Source organism: Leucopleurus acutus, assembly GCF_964270905.1.
Source record: "Leucopleurus acutus genome assembly, chromosome: 8".
In the NCBI taxonomy this organism is placed as follows: Eukaryota; Metazoa; Chordata; class Mammalia; order Artiodactyla; family Delphinidae; genus Leucopleurus; species Leucopleurus acutus.
This window is the reverse complement of record NC_139151.1, coordinates 32847772-32867203: the sequence shown is the minus strand read 5'-3', so window position 1 is coordinate 32867203 and position 19432 is coordinate 32847772. Positions and strand designations below refer to the sequence as shown.

At 37.7% G+C, this 19432-nt stretch overlaps 1 protein-coding gene across 2 annotated transcripts in view; it reads right to left on the bottom strand.

The window, feature by feature from the left end:
• Window positions 1-19432, bottom strand: part of TRPC6 (transient receptor potential cation channel subfamily C member 6) — a gene marked incomplete at both ends in the record, with an annotated part of 115929 nt that overhangs the window by 27805 nt on the left and 68692 nt on the right. For both annotated transcript variants that reach the window (XM_082843913.1, XM_082843914.1), the window contains 2 exons: window positions 886-1050; window positions 2941-3126. In XM_082843913.1, the coding sequence (XP_082700039.1) occupies window positions 886-1050; window positions 2941-3126 (351 nt within the window). The remainder of the gene's footprint in view (window positions 1-885; window positions 1051-2940; window positions 3127-19432) is intronic.

Here is a 19432-nt window from a genome sequence, read left to right as displayed (position 1 = left end):
TTAACAACAGCAAGTGATTCAACTGGCATATAGACATGGCACATAAATAGATGGTCCAGCAGACATTTCAGCCACATAGCTTTAGAGTTATTTCAGTCTGACTCTAAGAGTTGAAACTTTGACAATTCCAGAAATGTGGCTTCAAAAACATGCAGAATAAGATTGTTGGCAATGCAGGGCAGACAAATCTCTATGCCTGTTAACAGAATGACAGGTCAACATTTTCCAAACTTCTTCTGTCACACTAATGAAAGGCTAGGTCCATCTGAACAAATTAGTTTCATCAAATCCTGGGCAGAGTTTGCCAAAAACAAAAACCCCCCAAAAAACAGGCTATCTTTGTTGTCAGGTTACAATGTATTCTGTCCTTAAAACAAATAGTCTTCATTGAAACAAGCATTATAGTAATATTTACACAATTGTCTTTTATTTATATTAAGATTTATCTGGTCATATTCGCTAAAATAAATACAAAACAAAAACTTTCATCTCAAATTTTGCCAGAGGAGAAATAACAAAAGAAAACATGTTCTTTTAGGGTGTTATTTGAGATATCTGCTCAATGCATACCTCATCAAAAATGTAAAAATATATGCATAGGTATAACTAGAGAGAAGACAAATAGGAAATATACTGAGTTTTTCTTTCGCATATTAACAGTGGTAATATTACAGGTGAATTTTCTCTTTCCATTGCTTTCATTATTTCTTATAGCAAATATATGTTATTTTTATAATATTAAAAACAATAAGATTATTTAAACCCAACTCTGACTTCCCTGAAATTTTTATTTGGGAAATAGAATTTTCTTTGCTTAACTGGCTCTGATATATAAACCAGATACACTACTAGGAGATAACAGAGGTGCAGGCTTCACAGACATACCTTGCTGCATGGAGCAAACCAGTAAATGAGAGCCAGGAAAGGCAGTCCGATGGCAACGGCGAGGACCACAAGAAACTTGACTGCCGTGGTCTGCTGCCGCAAACCGGAAAGGTTCTCATACCATATGGACAGAAGCTGCTGTTGACAGTTTGGATGAGCTACAAACTAGCAGGGGAGTGACAAAACATTTAACAGCTTGCTTAAAGATTCAGCATAAACTCTTTTCTTGCATTCTAATATTATGTTCTGTTCTTACCCATGAAAAATATTGTTAGAATTAAAGAACAAATGTAAAATATCTAGCGGGCAGGTATTAAGCAAGATGGCAGGGGGTTCTAATATGTATTACATAAATTCAAAGATTCCAACTTTTGCTTTATGACTAATGGGTTTTCTTTCAAAGCACAAACAAATTTTGGAAATTTAATATTGGAAAATGATTCATCAATATTTTACAAAAGGACTTTTATGATTATATGTTTTTTCCATCTAGAAGGAGTGATATAAAGATCCTGCTAGATCAGATTCTAAATACTTTTTTTTTTAAAGTATATGACCTTTTCTGCACTGACCTAAAATGCTAAACTTATTTTATACTAGGCTCCCATTTGCATATGGGTCTTTTTCTGGACTGCCTATTCTATTCTACTGATATTTCTTTTTATTCCTGCACCATAAACTCTTTCAATTAAGAAAACTTTATAATTAAATTTCACTCTTAATTTTTCAGAATTTTTTATTCTTACATATTTATTGCTTACAAATGAACCCTACATATGACAGAGAGCTGCATTATTTAATATACAAAAAGCAACAACTCAAAATAACAATTGGTAAAGAATATTAAAAATTAGACAAAGGACAGGTTATATAAAGGAACTAAAAATGTTTCTTAAGGATGGTTAACCTGGAAGATAATTAAATCAAGATACAATGTTTGTCTTCTCAGAATGGTAAGGTTTAATAATACCCATTATGTAGCACAGGGGGATCGGCTCGGTACTTTGCGATGACCTAGAGGGGTGGGATAGGGAGGATGGGAGGGAGGCTCAAGGGGGAGGGGATATGGGGACATGTGTATGCATATGGCTGATTCGCTTTGTTGTGCAACAGAAACTAACACAGTATTGTGAAGTAATTATACTCCAATAAAGATCTATTTTTAAAAAATAAAAAAATAATAATACCCATTATGAGTGGAAGAAATAATCCCTCTCACATACTGTTGACATGTGTAAACTGGTGTACATTTTTTGAAGGGAAATTTAGCAAATGTTTTGAAATAACAAAAAAAATAAAGAAAATAATAAACATCCTTAAATAGTAAACTGACTAAATGAACATAACAATATAAATAAACATAACGATATGCAGCCTTTGAAAAGATTAAGTGGATGTTTATTTACTGATATGTGAAGATGTCCAAGGTATAAATTTATGGAGAGAAATATAATATTGATTAACCACTCTCCGTTAAGAATTGAGAAGATAGAAAGATGGAATGTCTATATTGTTTGAAAGCTTACCATAAGTCTGTGTTACTTTTATTAGAAAACCTACCTTTAAAAACTGTTTTTTTAAAGATATCTTACATAACCTAAGAAAGCAGTCAAGGATAGGGGGCACCACATGAAGACAGAAATAAAAATACTCCACAAATAAAGATGAAGGAGATTCAAATGCTCTAAAGAAGGAATAGAAGTCATTGGTCTGGAATTGGAATATATTAACAAATGGGAAAACCGAGTTGGGTCTTAAATAATGATGTTCCTATCCTATAACAAATGCCTTGTAGTTTGAACACACAAAGTCATTTTTGTATCATTAGTTAAGTAAAAGAAAGTGTCAATCACTGCATAAACAAGTCTAGGTTTTAAAGACTGGCATTAGTGTAGGTTAAATGCCTCACAACCAGGCACTTAGAATTGTTAGAGAACCTACCTAGTGCAATTAATTAGAAAAAACCAGCTCAATCTAATTATGCCAACCCTTCATCCTGATTTAGCACCAATAAAAACTGAAATAATGTAAAAGGGGCTTCAGGCCTGACCTTACTTTTTTTACGTCATATTTAATGGCAAGTTTTAAACGGCTGAGATTTGGACGACCGTGATCTCCACCACTGTGGTGTATTTCAACATCCCCATTCAGAATGGCCTCTACTTCTTCAGTATTTCTGCACAGATCGAGGAGTCCAACAACAAAATCTTTGCACTGCATTGACAGTTTTTTGTAGTCATTCTAGGAAAGACAAAGCAAAGCAAAAAACAATAATGTAGAAGTAGCAAATTTTACTATGTTATGCTGCAGAATTTATCAGTGATTTGATGGTCTGTAGAGGAAAAAAACTCTATTTTTAGGTTTACTATTCTTTTAACATCTTCAATTGCTGTTCTGCTGAGCGATCTCTGAAATATCTTAGCACAATAAAGATTTTCTTTATATTCTGAAAGAGGAAATTTGTCTAAAACATAACCAAAGTTATCAAAAAGTACTGCACTGTGCCAAACTCATCTACTGATTCAGGAGAAATATAAAGTAAGCAACATTTCCCACAGCATGCTCATACTATGTTGCATACCTATATCTCTTATGTTCATAACTTCATCAGCTAGGCGTATAATATATATTTGCTACACAAAAGCAAACATATATCACTTATCTATTTACTAAATTGTTACCGAGGAATTTTATGTACCAAACACAGGGTCAAAAGACAAGATCTAATATAAAGTCTGCAAATTGAGATTCTTCTTTGGAGAAAAGGAAATTTAATGAAAATGCTTTCACTGTAATTTACTGCTGATGAACTAATGGTATTTTGGGAGGATTTAGAGAGTACAGATCATATTTAAACACCAAAAACTCATTTTGAACTTACATACACCATGCATTCATTCAGGTATTTGATATTTCTTTCCTCTTTATTCTCTTACATTGAAATAAGGCCATTTATAACCCAATGTTAATAAAGAAAACCTATTAGTTAGAACTTGTTGCATTCCAAGTGGATCATATCATTTAATCTTCACAGTTGCCTTGATCCCTTAGGTTAAATAATATGTTCAAGATCATGCAGCCACCAAGTATCAAAATGAGGCTTTAAATGTAACCCTGTTTTGCTCTAAACCCCTTGCCTGTAAGAATTATGCCACTTTGTCTTTTTGTAGAATGCTTCTCTATTTTGATCTATGAAGAACTGGGAGGCAAGCCAGGGAAATACTAGTCCCATTTTGCACATCAAAAAACTAAGGTCCCGGGCTTCCCTGGTGGCGCAGTAGTTGAGAGTCCACTTGCCCATGCAGGGGACACGGGTTCATGCCCTGGTCCGTGAGGATCCCACATGTCGCGGAGTGGCTGGGCCCATGAGCCATGGTCGCTGAGCCTGCATGTCCGGAGCCTGTGCTCCACAACAGGAGAGGCCACAACAGTGAGAGGCCCACGTACCGAAAAACAAAACAAAACAAAACTAAGGTCCCTTGAGGTCACTGCCTCCATGGCATAGTTTACTCTTAAAGCCAGCTTTGTAGGTTCAGAATTGGTTGTCTCCTCCATCTTGAGGCCACCATTGTGTTGTAGGATAAAAAGATTCCTTGCAGGGGGAGTTAAGATAGCAGAGGAGTAGGAGGACATGCAGTTCATCTCTCCCCATGATGCATCAGGAATACACCTATAGATGCAACAATTCTCACAGAATACCAGCTGAAAACTAGCAGAAAACCTTCAACACCAGAAGGGACTATAAAGATCCCTGAATAACTGGGTAGGATGAAAAAAAGGAGGGAGAAGGAGGAGGAGAGGAAGTGGGATGGGACATGCACCTCGGGGCAAGGGAGCTGAAGCAGAGGAGAGATTCCCGAATTCAGGGAAACCCCCACTCCAACAGGGAAATCAATTGGGACAGAAGGGAAAAGCATTTGAGCCTGTCAGAAGAGGGTGAAGCGGCCGATCTACGGCAGATGGGACACAGTGAGAAATATACAGGTGGTCTGTACCACAGCCCTATGTGCCCCAGACTGGGATGTGTGTTCACAGGTGTTCAAGGGGGCTGGGAGCTGGATTGTGGGGATTGGAGAATAGACCTGGAGCGAGAACTGCTGTTGGCTGTGGGGAGACAAACTGAGGGGACGGGAGGGAGGAAATCCGCAGCAGGGAATGCCTATGGAGGAAGACTGGACTGCCATGGAAACAGGGCGCTATTGCAGGGGGAGGAGCCGCTACTGTAACCTCTCTCTCCCCACACACCGGCACCAATAAAAGAAGCCTTCTCAGGGCTGGCCCTCACACGCCTTATGCTGAGCACCAGAAAAGGCCCTCACTGGGCCATATCTCTTGTGCCCGTGGCCACCAGCTTCCCTGTGCATTTGGTGCCACCAGGGGTCCTGTGATCCAAGCAGCCATACCACCTCTGCACCCCGTCCTCACAGGGGCAGACCCAAGAGCTCCAAGGCAGCCTCAGGACCAGACTCCTGTGGGTGGACCACAGGGAGAGGTGGGGATAAAACCAAAGCTGAACCTCAGGAACAGGGTGACTAAGGAAGAAGATCAAAAATCTTTCCATCAGCTGTTCAAGCTGCAGATTAAATCCCCATGATCAGCTAGGTAGACCCTGTGTCTATGGAATATCTGAGTAGACAATGAGTGTTCCCACAAATGAAAACAGTCTAGCTCTGGCAGCTGTGGACTTTGGGGGCAAGCACACTGAGGAATTGGGCCCAATCAGAGTCTGAGTGGTTCCCACAGAGCCCACAGCAGGTCCAGAGACCAGCCCAGAGGCAGAGGAGGGCCTCTTGGAGAAGCAGAGGTGGGCTGTGTCTCACTGCATGTGCAAGGACACTTACAGTGGAGACCCCAGGGAAACATAATTATTACTAAGAATTTTATCATGTTTTCATTCATTCTGTTGTTGGTTCTGGCTTTTTTGTTTGTTTCTTTTTTTTTCTTTTTTTGTTTGTTGTTGTTATTGTTTTAGTTTTTTTTTTTTAATTTAGTCTTTTGGGATCTTCATGTTTTATAACTTTCTTAAATATATATTTCTATTTTTACTTTGCTTTTCTGTTGTTCTGTGTTCTTTTCCCTTATTTTTATTCTTCTTCTTTTTCCTTAATATATTATTTATTTTAAAAATATTTCCATTTCTACTTTGCTTTTCTGTTGTCTTGTGTTTTTTCCATTTTTATTTTATTATTATTTTTTAATCCTTTTTATCGGTTCTGTTTCCTTACTTTATTCTTCAGTTGGCACACTGCTTTGGTTTTGTGGTTTTGTTAGTTTTGATCCTAATTGTTTGATTTCGCCTTTGAGTTCCTCTATTTGTCTGGTTGTTCTTTGCTTTTTGTTTTATTTGGTTCTATTTTTATTTCTTTTGTATGTGTGTGTGTTTCCTTGCTTCTGTTTTTGTTTGATTTTACTTTTTACCATTTGTCTGGGGTTTTGGTAGTCTTTCTTTTTTTAAATCCCCTTTATTGTGGGAATGAGTGACCTGCAGGGTCTTGGTTCCTCGACTGGAATTTGGGTCTGAGGCTTTGGGGTGGGAGCAGTGAGTCCAGGAAGCTGGACCACTAGAGAATTCCTGGCCCCAGGGAAGATTAATCGCCAAGAGCTCTCACGGAGGCCTCTATCTGAATCCAAAACCCTGTTCCACCCAAATGCCAGCAGTTCCCAGCACTGTATGCTTCATACAAAACAACAAAAAAGACAGGAACACAAACCCACCCATCAGCACACAGACTACCTAAAGTCATACTAAGGTCACAGACACCCCAAAACACACCACCTGACATAGCCCTGCTCAGCAGAGGGAAAGACTCAGCTCCACCCACCAGAACACAGGTACCAGTCCCTCCCATCAGGAAGCCTACACAAGCCACTGGACCAACCTCTCCACTGCGGGAAGAGAAAAGCAGGAAGAGGAACTATGAACCTGCAGCCTAGGGAAAGGAGACCTCAAATACTGTGAATCAGACAAAATGAGAAGACAGAGAAATATCTTGCAGGCAAAGGAGCAAGATAAAAACCCACAATATCAAAAAAATGAAGAAGAAATCAGCAAACTACCTGAAAAAGAACTCAGAGTAATGATAGTAAAGATGATCTTGGAAATAGAATAGAGAAAATACAAGAAATGTTTAACAAGGACCTAGAAGAACTAAAGAGCAAACAAACAGTAATGAACAACACAATAGCTAAAATTAAAAATACTCTAGACAGAATCAATAGCATAACTGAGGCAGGAGAACGGATAAATGAGCTGTAAGATAGAATGGTGGAAATAACTGCCACAGAGCAGAATAAAGAAAAAGGAATAAAAAGAATGGAGGACAGTCTCAGAGACTTCTGGGACAATGTTAAGTGAACCAACATTCGAATTATAGGCATCCCAGAAAAAGAGAAAAAGAAAGGGTCTGAGAAAATATTTGAAGAGATTTTAGTTGAAAACTTACCTAACATGGGAAAGGAAATAGTCAATCAAGTTCAGGAAGTGCAGAGAGTCTCATACAGGATAAACCCAAGGAGAAACATGTCAAGACTCATATTGATCAAACTAATAAAAATTAAACACAAAGAAAAAATATTAAAAGCAGCAAGGGAAAAGCAAGAAATAACATACAAGGGAATCTCCATGAGGTTAACAGCTGATCTTTCAGCAGAAACTCAGCAATCCAGAAGGGAGTGGCAAGATATATTTAAAGTGATGAAGGGGAAAAAACTACAACAAAAATTACTCTACCCAGCAAGGATCTCATTCAGATTTGACAGAGAAATCAAAAGCTTCACAGACAAGCAAAAGTTAAGAAAATTCAGCACCACCAAACCAGCTTTACAACAAATGCTAAAAGAACTTCTCTAGGAAGGAAACAAAAGATAAGAAAAAGACCTATAAAAACAAACTCAAAACAATTAAGAAAATGGTAATAGAAACATACATATCAAATATTACCTTAAATGTAAATGGATTAAATGCTCCAACCAAAAGACACAGACTGACTGAATGGATACAAAAACAAGACCTGCATATATGCGGTCTACAAGAGACCCACTTCAGATCTAGGGACACATACAGACTGAAAGTGAGGGGATGGAAAAAGATATTCCATGAAAATGGAAATCAAAAGAAAGTTGGAGTAGCAAGATTCATATCAGAAAAACTGACTCTAAAATAAAGACTATTTTAAGAGACAAGGAAGGACACTACATAATGATCAAGAGATCAATCCAAGAAGAAGATATAACAATTGTAAATATTTATGCATCCAACATAGGAGCACCTCAATACATAAGGGAAATGCTAACAACCATAAAAGGGGAAATCAATACAACCAAAAGGGGAAATCAACAGTAAGACAATAATAGTAGTGGATTTAACATCCCACTTACACCAACAGACAGATCAACCCAAATGAAAATAAATAAGGAAACACAAGTTTTTTTTCTTTTGTTTTTTTTCTTTTTGCTGTACGTGGGCCTCTCACTGTTGTGGCCTCTCCCGTTGCGGAGTACAGGCTCCGGACGCACAGGCCCAGCGGCCATGGCTCACAGGCGCAGCCGCTCCGCGGCATGTGAGATCTTCCCAGACTGGGGCACGAACCCATGTCTCCTGCATCAGCAGGTGGACTCTCAACCACTGCACCACCAGGGAAGCCCAAGGAAACACAAGTTTTAAATGACACATTAAACCCACAGCCAACATCATTCTCAATGGTGAAAAACTGAAACCATTTCCACTAAGATCAGGAACAAGACAAGGGTGCCCACTATCACCGCTATTATTCAACATAGTTTTGGAAGCTTTAGCCACAGCAATCAGAGAAGAAAAAGAAATAAAAGGAATCCAAATCAGAAAAGAAGTAAAACTGTCACTGTTTGCAGATGACATGATACTATACATAGAGAATCCTGAAGATGCTATCAGAAAACTACTAGAACTAATCAATGAATTTGTTAAAGTAGCAGGATACAAAATTAATGCACAGAAATCTCTTGCATACCTATACACTAAAAACAAAAAATCAGAAAGAGAAATTAAGGAAACACTCCCATTTACCATTGCAACAACAAAAAAATTAAAATACCTAGGAATAAACCTACCTAAGGAGGCAAAAGACCTGTATGCAGAAAACTATAAGACACTGATGAAAGAAATCAAAGATGATACAAACAGATGGAGAGATATACCATGTTCTTGGATTGGAAGAATCAACATTGTGAAAATGACTATACTACCCAAAGCAATCAACAAATTCAATACAATCCCTATCAAACTACCAATGGCATTTTTCATAGAACTACAACAAGAAATTTTACACTTTGTATGGAAACAGAAAAGACCCTGAAGAGCCAAAGCAATCTTGAGAAAGAAAAATGGAGCTGGAGGAATCAGGCTCCCTGACTTCAGACTATACTACAAAGCTACAGTAATCAAGACATTATGGTACTGTCACCAAAACAGAAATATAGATCAATGGAACAGGATAGAAAGCTCATAAATAAACCCATGCACCTATGGTCACCTTATCTTTGACAAAGGAGGCAAGAATAAACAATGGAGAAAAGACAGCCTCTTCAATAAGTGATGCTGGGAAAATTGGACAGCTACATGTAAAAGAATGAAATTAGAACACTTCCTAACACCATACACAAAAATAAACTCAAAATGGATTAAAGACCTAAATGTAAGGCAAGACACTATAAAACTCTTAGAGAAAAATATAGGCATAACACTCTATGACATAAATCACAGCAAGATCCTGTTTGATGCACTTCCTAGAGTAATGGAAATAAAACCAAAAATAAACAAATGGGACCTAATGAAACTTAAAAGCTATTGCACAGCAAAGGAAACCATAAACAAGATGAAAAGACAACCCTCAGAATGCGAGAAAATACTTTCAAATGAAGTAACTGACAAAGGATTAATCTTCAAAATATACAAGCAGCTCATGCAGTTCAATATCAAAAAAACACACAACCCAATCCAAAAATAGGCAGAAAACCTAAATAGACGTTTCTCCAAAGAAGACATACAGATGGACAACAAACACATGAAATGATGCTCAACATCACTAATCATTAGAGAAATGCAAATCAAAACTACAATGAGGTATCACCTCATACCAGTCAGAATGGCCATCATCAAAATATCTGGAAACAATAAATGCTGGAGAGGGTGTGGAGAAAAGGGAACCCTCTTGCACTGTTGGTGGGAATGTAAATTGATACAGCCACTATGGGAACCGTATGGAGGTTCCTTAAGAAACTAAAAATAGAACTAACATATGACCCAGCAATCCCACTACTGGGCATATACCCTGAGAAAACCATAATTCAAAAAGTGTCATGTACTACAATGTTCATTGCAGCACTATTTACAATAGCCAGGACATGGAAGCAACCTAAGTGTTCATTGACAAATGAATGGATAAAGAAGATGTGGCACATATATACAACGGAATATTACTCAGCCATAAAAAGAAAAGAAATTGAGTTATTTGTAATGAGGTGGATGGACCTAGAGTCTGTCATACAGAGTGAAGTAAGTCAGAAAAAGAAAAACAAATACCATATGTTAATGCGTATATATGGAATCTTAAAAAAAACGGTACTGATGAAACTAGTGGCAGGGCAGGAATAAAGACACAGACGTAGAGAACAGAGTTGAGAACACGGTCAGGGGGAAGGGGAAGCTGGGATGAAGTGAGAGAGTAGTATTGACATATATACACTACCAAATGTAAAATGGACGGTTCGGGGTAAGCTGCTGCTTAGCACAGGGAGATCAGCTCGGTGTTTTGTGACGACCTAGAGTGATGGGATAGGGAGGGTGGTAGGGAGTCTCCAGCAGGAGAGGATATGGGGATATATGTATACATATAGCTGATTTACTTTGTTGTACAGCAGAAGCTAACACAACATTGTAAAGCAATTATACTCCAATAAAGATGTTAAAAAAAAAAAAGATTCCTTGCAGGGATCAAGAGAGAAAGATGTTGGAGAAATATGAGAGGCTCTGGATGTGAATCAATAGGTAATATTTGCGGAGCGGCTAAATGGAAAACAGCTTCAACTTGGGTATTTGCAAAGCACCTTCCTGGGCTCCTCCCCGTAAATCATGCCAAGTTTCACTTTGCTAACTGTAGGTTCAAACAGATTCTATAAAAGAAAATTAATAAAACAAATTCTGTCTTAACTGAGAATGGCTCAAACTACTTCTAAACAGGTATCTGGTCAGATAGTATAAATAAGGTCACAAGGAAACAGCTCTACCCCTGTCATGAAATAGTCAATTAAGGTCATGGGGAAGAACTTTGAGGTGTGGAAGCATCCATACATATGCTGTCCATGCCCACTATTCCATATTATAGTGGTTAGGAGCTTGGGCTTTTAAGGTTAGATATACCTGTAATCGAATCCCAGCTCTTCTGTTTTTTAGCCATGTGATCTTAGGTAGCTTCAAATCACTCTATGAGGTAGGTGCTACTATTATTTTCATTTTACAGATGAGAAAACTAAGGTTTAGTGAGAGTAATTGTTAAAGAAATCACACATTGCAAAGCACATAGCAAGCATTTGATAAAACATAATTATTTTATTTATATCATCAAAGGCAAGATCTGAAAACAGGCCATTTCTTGACATTTGTAAGTACCTATGGAGTTTAATGCATCTAGGCTTTCTTGTTTATAGTGCTCAATTCTAGATGTATCTTTAGTCCTTTTGGAGATAAAAATGTAAGACTCAAAACCAGTACTCTCTCGAATTCCAAAAAAGCTCAGGTGAAATTAGATATTTCAAAGGAGGGTATGACCCTTCAAGTGTAGAGTAACATTTTTAGTAGAAACCACATGGACTGAAAAAGTAAAGGACAGGAGCTCTGTGCTGTTTCATATCTTGACTTAAAAAATTGTTTCCAATTCACTGCTAATTCTCAAGACATATTCCAAGCAAAAACAAAACAAAACAAAAACCAACAATTAAAAAATAAAATAAAGAATAAGACTGCTTTTAGAATTGCATGTTTTTTTTACCTTGGGAATCCATTTACAAATATTTTCATATTTTAAGTTTTCTCAAATTGAAATGTAAACTCACTTAAAATGAGATGTTGGCAGTTCATTAGCCAGACACAGCACTGTGATTTTGGTTTTTTGAAAAAGTGAAGCTGACGGTTGATTTAATTCGGCCTTTGGCTCACACACCCACACCATACATTAATAAATTAGAAGTGGGTGCTTGCCTATTAACCTTTGAGTTATAAAGAGATGACTGATAGTGGGTTAATAGAACAGAGTTTAGAGATTAATAGACATGAAATACCCTGTTAAAAGCACCCTGTCAAAGGGTCATCTTAGTTGGATTTTACATAGTAGAAGATATGTTATGGTGTGTAATTTTAATGTCTGGATCTATACATAGAATAACATTTGCTTTATAGAAATCAAGAGGGTGGGGGAAAATGTATGCCTTAATTCTCACTAATCAACCCTGTGGGTTTTGGAGAAGAGCAGACCTGGATTTTAAAATAGGTGCAAACACTTACTAGCTGCATGACTTTGGGCAAATTACTTAATCCCTTAAAGCCTCAGAATTCTCATGTGTAAAACAGGGGTAATGTAAGTACCTGCTTCCTAGGGTTACTGTGAAGATTATATGAGATAACAAATGCCACTTCCAGGCCCAGGGTTGGGATGAATCAATGGCAATTGTTATTGTTGCTGTTTTCATCATTTCATAAACAATATCCAAGTAGTCTCAGTACCTAGGCACAAAATTGTGCTAAAAAATAATAAAGCCATTATGGGATTCCTGGGGGTAAAAGATATTTCCACATACTGAGGTATGGGTAAGTCATTCTAGCTTATACATGAGTTAACTTGAATTTTATGCCAGCTAAAATTGCCTGTTTGTGGCCTGTCAAACATACATTTTACACCTGCTTTAATTATTAAGTAAAGGGCACATTGACCAGAAGTAAAGAATATCCATGTTAAAAGTAACGATTAAATGCCTCTCTTCCTGGGAGGCCAATGCTGGTTCTCCTTCGATGATAAGACTCCCTTTCCAGGTGCCAAGGCCATACTGACTTGCTGTGTACATGCTAATCTGTTTTTTTTTTTTTCAAACCTTGAAGGAACATATCCCTGACTTGTTTAATGTTCTTTGTTCTGACAACATATAAAACTGTGCTGAAAACCATGCTTTTTCAGATCAGTTCCTCAGAGTTATCTGAGAGGCTGTCTTCCAGGCTATAGTCCTCAAATAAAACTCTTTTCTATTCCTATTGTAGATTGTTTACAGATTATTTTCATCAACATTGGGTATCACTTGAATGTACTGAAAATAAAATGATTATTCATTCATTCATTCTTTCAACAAATATTCTACAAATGTTCAGCAAGCAATCAGCAACTAGTGCTGTGATAGATACAGCAGTCTTACTAAGATGGGAGTTTGGTAAAACGAGATTATGTTCCTAAAGAGTAAAGAAAGTACAGAGTATCATTATCTATCTAGTGATCGAGTTAACCAGTCCTGCTTCTTGGGACCATAAGTAACTCTAAGGCTTTTCAGAATAATTGTCACTCAATGGCACATTGATCATTGAACCCTGTCACAGCTGATGTGAGGATGATTAACAAGCATTTTTATAGCACCTAATATGTGGGGTTGTGAGGGACATAAAAGGTAATCAGACACTACTCTAAAGAAAAAGTAAAAAGAGATGAGATACATTTTCAAACAAGAATTGAAGACAGACATTTTCCTAGGTTTGTCAGACGATACTGACTTTTATTTAGATTGTTGCCACAGCAGTGGATACTTATTTAACTTAATAGAGTGTTTGATAAACAGGTTTTATCCTTTCCTTCGCATAGAAATTCTCAGGTCCCATTGAAGCCAGGAAGATTGAAGAGCAGCAATGAAGGTAAACAGGTGCTTCAGGGGCTAAGGTCTCTGTTACTGTTACTGTTGCACGTAACTTCCATCCCTAACTGTTGACTTGCCTTAGATCTAAAATTTTGCCAGAATGGATTTTTCCTGCCCATCTATTTAAACTGATCGGAAATTCAAAGACAAGAACAAACAGACTCATATACTTAACTGCATTTGTTCATGTATCTGTCTCTCTTGAATAGAATCAAATATCCTTCAGAACAAAGACTGTATCTTACTCACCTTTGAGTTTCCAGAACAGTGGGCGGCACACAGCAGGTAATCAAAACTTTTGTTGTGTCATATAAAGAAAGGAGCATGACTGGGTATAAAACATACCTGTGTTTGAATTTTTGCTCTGCTACTTAACAACTATGATCTTGAAAGGCTACTTTATTTTCTGGCCTTTTGATAATTTCTCCTAATTATGGAGAACTTAAACGCTGCTATATCATAAAGTTAGAGTGTAAATCACTTAGAATGATTCATGAAGCTCAACAATGGTTCATTTCCTCCTTCCCCTTTGGTCTGGATCCCTGCCTTGTGCTTCTGTAGGCTATTTAGCATGCAAGTGACACCTTTGTCACCCTGCTAAGGTCTGATAACAGTCACACTGCCTTTCTGCTAACAAAAACTGCTTTTCAACTCAGTCAGTTTCTTAGAGGGTATTTCTTTTTCAAAAATGCCAGGAATTTTTGAACATTTTGAATGCCAGAACATAGCAACAGTTTAAAAATGGACACAGCAGAGTGTCTTCCCTTTCCTCAAAGTCAGTGGCAGAGGCATCTGGAGGGCCATGTGCCTGTTTAGATACACACCCCGCAGGAAGACATGAAGGATCTGGAAAAGCTTCAGAAAAGCTGCTTATCTAGAATGACAGGGAAGAGGGCAAACTCTGATGTACAGAGGGGGTAATTTTAGGGTAATTAAAGGAAATCCTTTTTATTACCACAAACAACCTAAAATATAAATATATTCAAAAAAGGGTTTGGAGACATAAGTCATAGGTACATATTGATATACTAAAAGGAAGTTCTGAATTTGGGAGAATGAATTTGCTGAAAAAGCACCCCTGGTACTGATCTCCTTGTCTTTATGATAATTCTTAGTCTTGAGTCAAGGAGAAAAACCAGGAGTTATGCTCTGCTTCACCAGGATCAAAAACAGTCAAAATTCTGTGTGTGTTTTTTTAATCGATTTGGTGTTTGTTGCCAAAATTAGGTTTAGCCCAAGTTTTAAGTTTAAGGTGGCTGAGGTCTCTTGCTACCAAAGCAAAAACTTATTTATAAAAATTCGGTATAGGGCTCCCCTGGTGGCGCAATGGTTGAGAATCCGCCTGCCAATGCAGGGGACATGGGTTCAAGCCCTGTCTCGGGAAGATCCCACATGCCGCGGAGCAACTAAGTCCGTGCACCACAACCACTTGCCTGCACTCTAGAGCCTGTGAGCCACAACTACTGAACCCACGAGCCACAACTACTGAAGCCCGCACGCCTAGAGCCCGTGCTCTACAAAAGAAGCCACTGCAATGAGAAGCCCGCGCACCACAACAAAGAGTAGCCCCTGCTCGCTGCAACTAGAGGAAGCCCGCGCACAGCAACGAAGACCCAACACAGCCAAAAATAAATAAACAAATAAATTTATTTTAAAAAAATTCAGTATAAAAATTAAATTTGAATGGGTGAAAACTTTTAAATCTGGTTTCTCCCCCATTCACTTTGAAGACCTGAAATCCCTCAGACCTATGGGTTTTCTTCTTATTCCTGTGGTTCCATCTAATTGTTAGATTTCTCTGCTGTGGTCTGGGTGTCACCCCCACACGGAGCCAGCTCCAGACCTGATGATACGGGTAATGAGTGCAATTTGTTCCGTTTAGAAGATTCAAGGTGCAAGACTACAATTGCTTGAGGAATTCAGTAGCAACTACTCTGGCCTCTTTTGTTAAAGGACTATGGGTTAATTATGGAAAAGGAGAATTTAGGAGGAGCTTAGAGAAGCTATATATTGGAGTTTACAAAATCTTTGTGAAAGTTCTCATTCTCTAACTCTCATAAAAAAGATTAGTTGCCTTCAAACAGAGATATGTTTTTTTGTTTTTGTTTTTTTGCGGTATGCAGGCCCCTCACTGTTGTGGCCTCTCCTGTTGCGGAGCACAGGCTCCGGATGCGCAGGCTCAGCGGCCATGGCTCACGGGCCCAGCCGCTCCGCGGCATGTGGGATCTTCCCGGACCGGGGCACGAACCCGTGTCACCTGCATTGGCAGGCGGACTCTCAACCACTGCACCACCAGGGAAGCCCCAAACAGAGATATGTGAAGACTTTCCAAGCGGCCAGAGAACACTGATAGTTTTAAGGGAATACATTTCCAGATCTTCAACTTTCCTAAAACTGATTTCCTTGAAAATAGATCTTTCATCCCTTTACAAAATAATTCCCCACTCTCACTCACCCATGTAGCAAACAATGGAGAATTCCCCTTTAATAATTAACCCAGGTACCATAGACCTGAGGGGCTTCCTGTATTTTCCTGCCCTAATACACATTCCTGTTGAAGATGAAATTTAATGATAGAAATACAACATGCTGGTTCATGTTGGGATGTTCTAAATTTAGATGTATGGTGCAGTGTAGTGATAGGAACAATGATAATTTTTGCTTAATGTACTTTGCCTCTTCATTCTTCAACAACTGTCAAAGAATGCATCCTTCTTGAATAAGAGGATGGCAAAGAAGGTATCAGTAGGAAATACTGAATACAAAAATCACTTCATGTACTTAACTGTGATTCTTTTAAATTATTAATACTCAGCTTTTGGATGTATTATTAGCTTAAAGGAAAGACATCTCAAATGGGCAAGGCAGAAAATGTTAGGAGGATGATTCCTTTAAATGTGATTTGGAATGGTTTCCAGGACTCAAAATTTGCATAGGATATTGGCTAAAACACATGGATAAAACTTTTATGTGATTTTTTTCAGATTCATTGTGGATAATTCAGTAAGGCAGTTATCAAATCACATCAAGAAATAGTTATTCCAACTACAGTCAGCTCTTTTAATTTTATTACATAAAATAATTTATATTTAATTTTATTAATTTATATATCCTATTAACAAAAACTAAAATAATATGATAGCTGACAAATCAAGTTATTTTATCAGGCTATAACTTTTTCTTTCACTAAATACATAACAAAAGTATGGACACGATTAATCCCATTAAAAATTCATTTTCAATAAGAACTGTGTCATATATTTAAAATTTACTTTTCAAAATTTGTACATATTTGTTATTTTGAAAAATTATGTTCAACTTATGTAGTTTTGATCAAATATACTGCTTATATGTGTTATATAATATATATCATATATATATATAATATATATGTAATTGGGTGATCTATAAAGGACTTTACACAATAAAAAGCTATTACATCAGGAATCATATTTGTGGAGGAAATTGGACTGGAAATACAAGCTCAAGGAGAAAAGGAAAGATGCAGCTATTCTGAATGTTAAAAAGGAGGTTGTTTACTTATTTTTAAAATAGGTGATGTTATGCATAAAATCACAGTACTTAAAGGCCCCTAGATACATCTGAAGGAGCACTAAGAGTTCTATTTTTAAATGTCAATATTTACACTATGCAGAAATTATATCTTTTAAAAATAATTAAACTTAAAAATAAAAATATTTAGATGCCAATTTTAAAATGTGCACATGAGCACAGAATTTTTCAAATGTCTTTCAGGTGAAAAAGAAGCAAAAGAATTTGAAGACTATGAGCAGAAAGGATTGCCTGTGGCCAGTACAATCTCTCAGGTCCCTGTGAGGCATCCCAGGCCTCAGGTGGTCCAGACTCTGCAATCTTTGTTCCCTGAGACTCTAAGGGACTTGACTACTAAAAATACAAATAGAAGGATATGTGCTGGCGTGTTTGCAGTATCAGTGTTTATCTCTTGGTGGCAAAATAGAAATGATTTTTAAACTTTTCTTCATTTTTATATTATTTTCTAACATGATCATATACTCTGAACAAAGCAGAGGTTAGGAGCACCCATCCTCTGCGCAGTTGAAAACCTGCATGTAACTCTCCAGTGGACCCTCGGTATCCACAGTTCCACATTCATGGATTCAACCAACCTGGGATTGTGTAGTACTGTAGTCTATATTTAGTGAAAATAATCCACATATAAGTGAACCCGCACTCTTCAAACCCATTTTGTTCAAGGATCAACTGTATCCTTTTAAAGTAAGAAAAGAGAAGCTACTTTTGAAGAGTAGAGCAGCAGACTTAGCAGGAAATCTCACCAGAGATACCAATCTCTTTAGCCCTGTCAGGTCCCATCCTGTTGTAAACTGAGGCTGGGCTGCTGGGAACAAGTTTAGCATCACAACACCGTGGATGGTGGTGGATGGAGGATGTGTTTTCCCTGAGTTTACACACAAAGGCAATGGCAGCTCATCCTCGTATGAGGCTGTTCTTGCCTCTGTGGACCCAACTAGGCTGGAGAATGAAATATTTGTTTTAGAGTGTTCTGCCTGGCGAGAAAGAAAACCTTGTGCTTTTTTATTTTGTATCTGCCAAAGACTTTTTAAAAAAAGTCAAGAACTGGCCTTTCTCCTTGTGTAATACAAGAACTTTTGGAGTCAAATTTCTAATTAGAAAAACTGCTGATTGTCGAGTTCTAGGATATACTTTTAAAAACATTTTTCTGAACTGCTATCCTCTTTTAACAGTAAACTAATGTAATATTTGTGAAGGATTTTTAAAAGATATTAGGGATAAAATACTATTAAAGAGATATGTGTTTTCAGAGAGATTTGTTTTTTCTTTGCCTTCAAACCTTCACAGAGGCAGGGCATTAAGCAGAGAGTAAGCCTGAGTAGAGGCTCTAGGTAGCTGCTAAAGAGAGTGGAACTACACAGAGAAAGTATGAATGGAGGGAAAGTGCCTGATCCATGTACCTTGCACCACCTGAGCAGAAACAATGTGTGGTGAACAAATAAAGGAACGTCCGGATCCTTAAATCCTCTTAATCCTAAAGGGGCTCTTACATTATGAAATGCATTTAGGGACAGTGAAAAATTCACATTCTGGTTAGATGTGATTCTTCTCACCTTTGGCCCACCTGCCCGCCCCCTCACTCTACAAGGTCATGCCTTATATTATAGTTCCTACACACAGGTCTTTCCTCTCCTATTAGATTACAAACTAATTGAGGGCAGGATTACTGACTGAATTGTCTTTGTGTTCGTGCTACATCTCCATCCTCCCTTCTCAACTCTCCCCAGTACAATATTTGGTACAAACATGGGCTCAAAAGATGTAAGCAAGTGCACGAATGAATTAAGAATGTAATATTCTTCTGTGGTCTAGAGAAGTGTGTAAACAAAGATACAATTACAGAAACAGAGATGTTGAAACCTAAGCAGTGGAATTTCAAAAAAATTAAATACAAATTTTAAAATAATATTAATCAGATTTTGAAGAAACTTCGCTAATTGAAGATAGCATAGCTCTCTGACTCACTGAGTCATGGGAGTAAAGTGAGAAGTAGGAAAGACTGAGACAGGATTGTAAGCGATCATTTGCTTGTCCTGTACCCTCAGCTGCC